Source organism: Aricia agestis, chromosome Z (assembly GCF_905147365.1).
Source record: "Aricia agestis chromosome Z, ilAriAges1.1, whole genome shotgun sequence".
NCBI lineage: Eukaryota > Metazoa > Arthropoda > Insecta > Lepidoptera > Lycaenidae > Aricia > Aricia agestis.
In genome coordinates, this window is record NC_056428.1 from 33,598,604 (window position 1) to 33,601,555 (window position 2,952).

The 2,952-nt window shown below is 33.6% G+C and overlaps 1 protein-coding gene across 1 annotated transcript; it reads right to left on the reverse strand.

Moving 5' to 3' along the window:
- Positions 1-1,057: 1,057 nt before the first annotated feature.
- Positions 1,058-2,501, reverse strand: LOC121738748 (lipase 3-like). Its single transcript, XM_042130983.1, has one exon. It carries the CDS (start codon positions 2,456-2,458, stop codon positions 1,058-1,060), a length of 1,401 nt encoding a protein of 466 aa, XP_041986917.1. The 5' UTR covers positions 2,459-2,501.
- Between the last annotated feature and the right edge of the window lie 451 nt (positions 2,502-2,952).

Here is a 2,952-nt window from a genome sequence, read left to right on the forward strand (position 1 = left end):
ATATACTAAATTTCATGAAAATCGTTGGAGCCGATTCCACATATATATATATACAGGGTGTAACAAAAATAAGTGATAATACTTTAGGGTGTGTACGTGTTCCTTGTAGAGAGTTCACTGTGAAAGTAGCAGCGCTGAAAGACCAAAAAATTTTTTCACTTTTGTATGGGGAAACTCGTGACGCTCGGACCCTTGCCCAACAATCAACGATTATATATATATATATATATATATATATATATATATATATATATATATAAGAATTGCTCGTTTAAAGATATAAGATACAATTTAAAATATAATAATTAGGTATCAATAGGGTATCAATATCAAAAATCGTTTTGACTTTTTTATACCTAGCTCGCAAGCATTTTCAGCATTTTTATGAAAATCATAATGAAATAGCGGATGTAAAGTAAAAATAATGAAATAGATGTTCGTAAAATCTGTGATAATTACTCGTACAGACGTCATAAACTGTCTAGACATGGTGTCCGGAGACGCCATACGGGCAAATAAAATACCATCTGATGGATCTTCTTTGTGTATAAAAAATATATCGTAAATATTATGATCTATTTGAAAAGGCCTGGAACTCCTTTAGTGCAAACAAAAATTTATGTTTTTACTCTATTAAAATGTTAATAAAGTACGTTATTCGTACGCAAACCTAGATTAGTATTGTGCCAAAGCTTGTCGCGATCTATCGGCTAAATGACCAAATTAGGTCCATCATCTGCGTAACTATTATTTTTTCTGATAGTGTATTATTACTACACCGAATAATAATGATGCAAACAAAGCAAAATAAACGTACAGAACCACTCGTCTGATTTAACATTCAGGTAATCTTTTGTAAAGGATCCTAACACAAACCAAACGCGGACTCTACCCTGCATTCAATACTTTCGAGTAATATACACTTTTGAGTAATTACTATAATTAAAACATCTAAAGTTAATATGATATTATAATCGACAGACATTTTATCTCAATGAAAAGTTAGAAAATAACTATGAAAATAAGTAGAATATTTTAAATACTTAACCATAAAACATTATTTTAAATTAATATTGGTTGCCGTAAATTTGTAACATCTAATTTCGCCATTAATATAGGCTAATATTTTTGAATACACTATGGCGTCGGCAGAAGGATTCCACACAAAATCCATGTGAGAAATGCCTTTGTCGCGAATTATGTTGTGGTCAATGGGACAAGAAAGTTTAAAATAAAGTCGTAAAATATCTGACACTTTAGCGATTCTATCATTGTTTGAACTGAATAAGACTATCGGAACTTTCACATAACTTAACGAAATCTCTTGATTTTCGTCCTTAAATTCATGAAATTTTCCACTTTTGACCATTTGAGCATAGTGCAGAATAGTATTTGTTGATGCACCTGCTGGAAAATAGTTCCACACACTTCTGATTAATGCTTCATCCCATCTGTCAGTATCTATAACACTTGCAGTGAAAAACATAGAGGGATTTAAGCACTGTATTTCTGAATCATTGCAATACTCCTTAATCATCCACTCAGGAACTTTTTTGTCTGACAAAAATTCATGAGCACCCAAAAAATCCAATAACTCCTCCGGTGGATCTAACGCAACTGCACCCAGGACACGTAGCGGACCTTCCGTATTAGCCATAAATACCAAGGGAGCCAATAAGATTGCCATTCGGAATTTATCATTATAATCTGGATGCAAAGTAAGCATGGTTACGAATGCTGTACCTCCCATAGAATGTCCGATGAACGTAAGCTGCTCATTGGGATTGATTACCTGTAAGACATAGTCCACAATAGCAGGCAGGTCGTATTTGCCCATTTCGTACCATGTGAAGTTCCAGTATGTCGAATTAATGTCCCTCAAGTGATCTCTTGAGTAGTAGTTTCCGCGAGCATTAACAAGCCACACGTCAAAACTAGCATTCAATAGCAGGTGTGCAAGCGATTTCTTAGGTCCCAATATCATCCAATCAGCTGAACTACCCAGGAGTCCATGGTGAAGCAATACAGTACGATTCGTTGGGATCTCGTTCGAAGTTTTCAAACGATGTATTGTAATGAAATAACCATCTCTTGTAAGAACGACGTGTGATTCTATTCTTCTACCATGCAAGATGGCCAGTTGAGGAACGGGAACTGGTCCAATCCTTGTGGCTTCTGATCTGAATTGTAATAATGGCTCACTTACTGCAGGCTTGTGTGTAGCATCATCTATAAACTTGTCTGTCTCCGTAGGTATAAAACGAATACTGTCCTCACTGATCATTTTCTTAATTACTTTGCATTCAGGAAATAGCAACCCTCGTATTTTTACTCTTAGATTTTTGAATGTTTCAACGATACAATTTCCAAACCCAACGAATTTGTCCGACACTGATTTGAAAAAATTTGCATTACTCTCGCGGTAAACTGCAAAAAGTATAACGAGAAGTAGTTTCATCACGAAATTGTTACCCTTCTCTAAGTGCAGTCACTAATTAACTGTGTGACGGATGGAAAAAATATTATGAATATTCAAAGCTATGAGAGAACAATAGAAGTGATTAATAACATGCATGGACTGTTTTACTAACCGTATTGCTCATACATCTATTGAGTTTTTGTAACACGAGCAGCGCAATTTCCAATATGATTCGAAAATATTTTGCCAACTGAAATAATAATATTCGTCATTTTGTAAAAGTGACGATTTTAATATAAGAGTGATGTGCTCTTTTAGTGCTACGATACTATTGTACTGTATTGTACACGTAAATAATTATAAACTCCTAGACACCATATTAAAGGCTTAATTATATTTTTTACATTTCATTAATTATTAAATTAAATGTAAAAAATATAATTAAAAACATTTTGTCACCTTTCGTTTTAATCTTACTAAAGTACTTATATTATTATATAAAATAATACACCTCGCTTAAAATAGACCGTCTC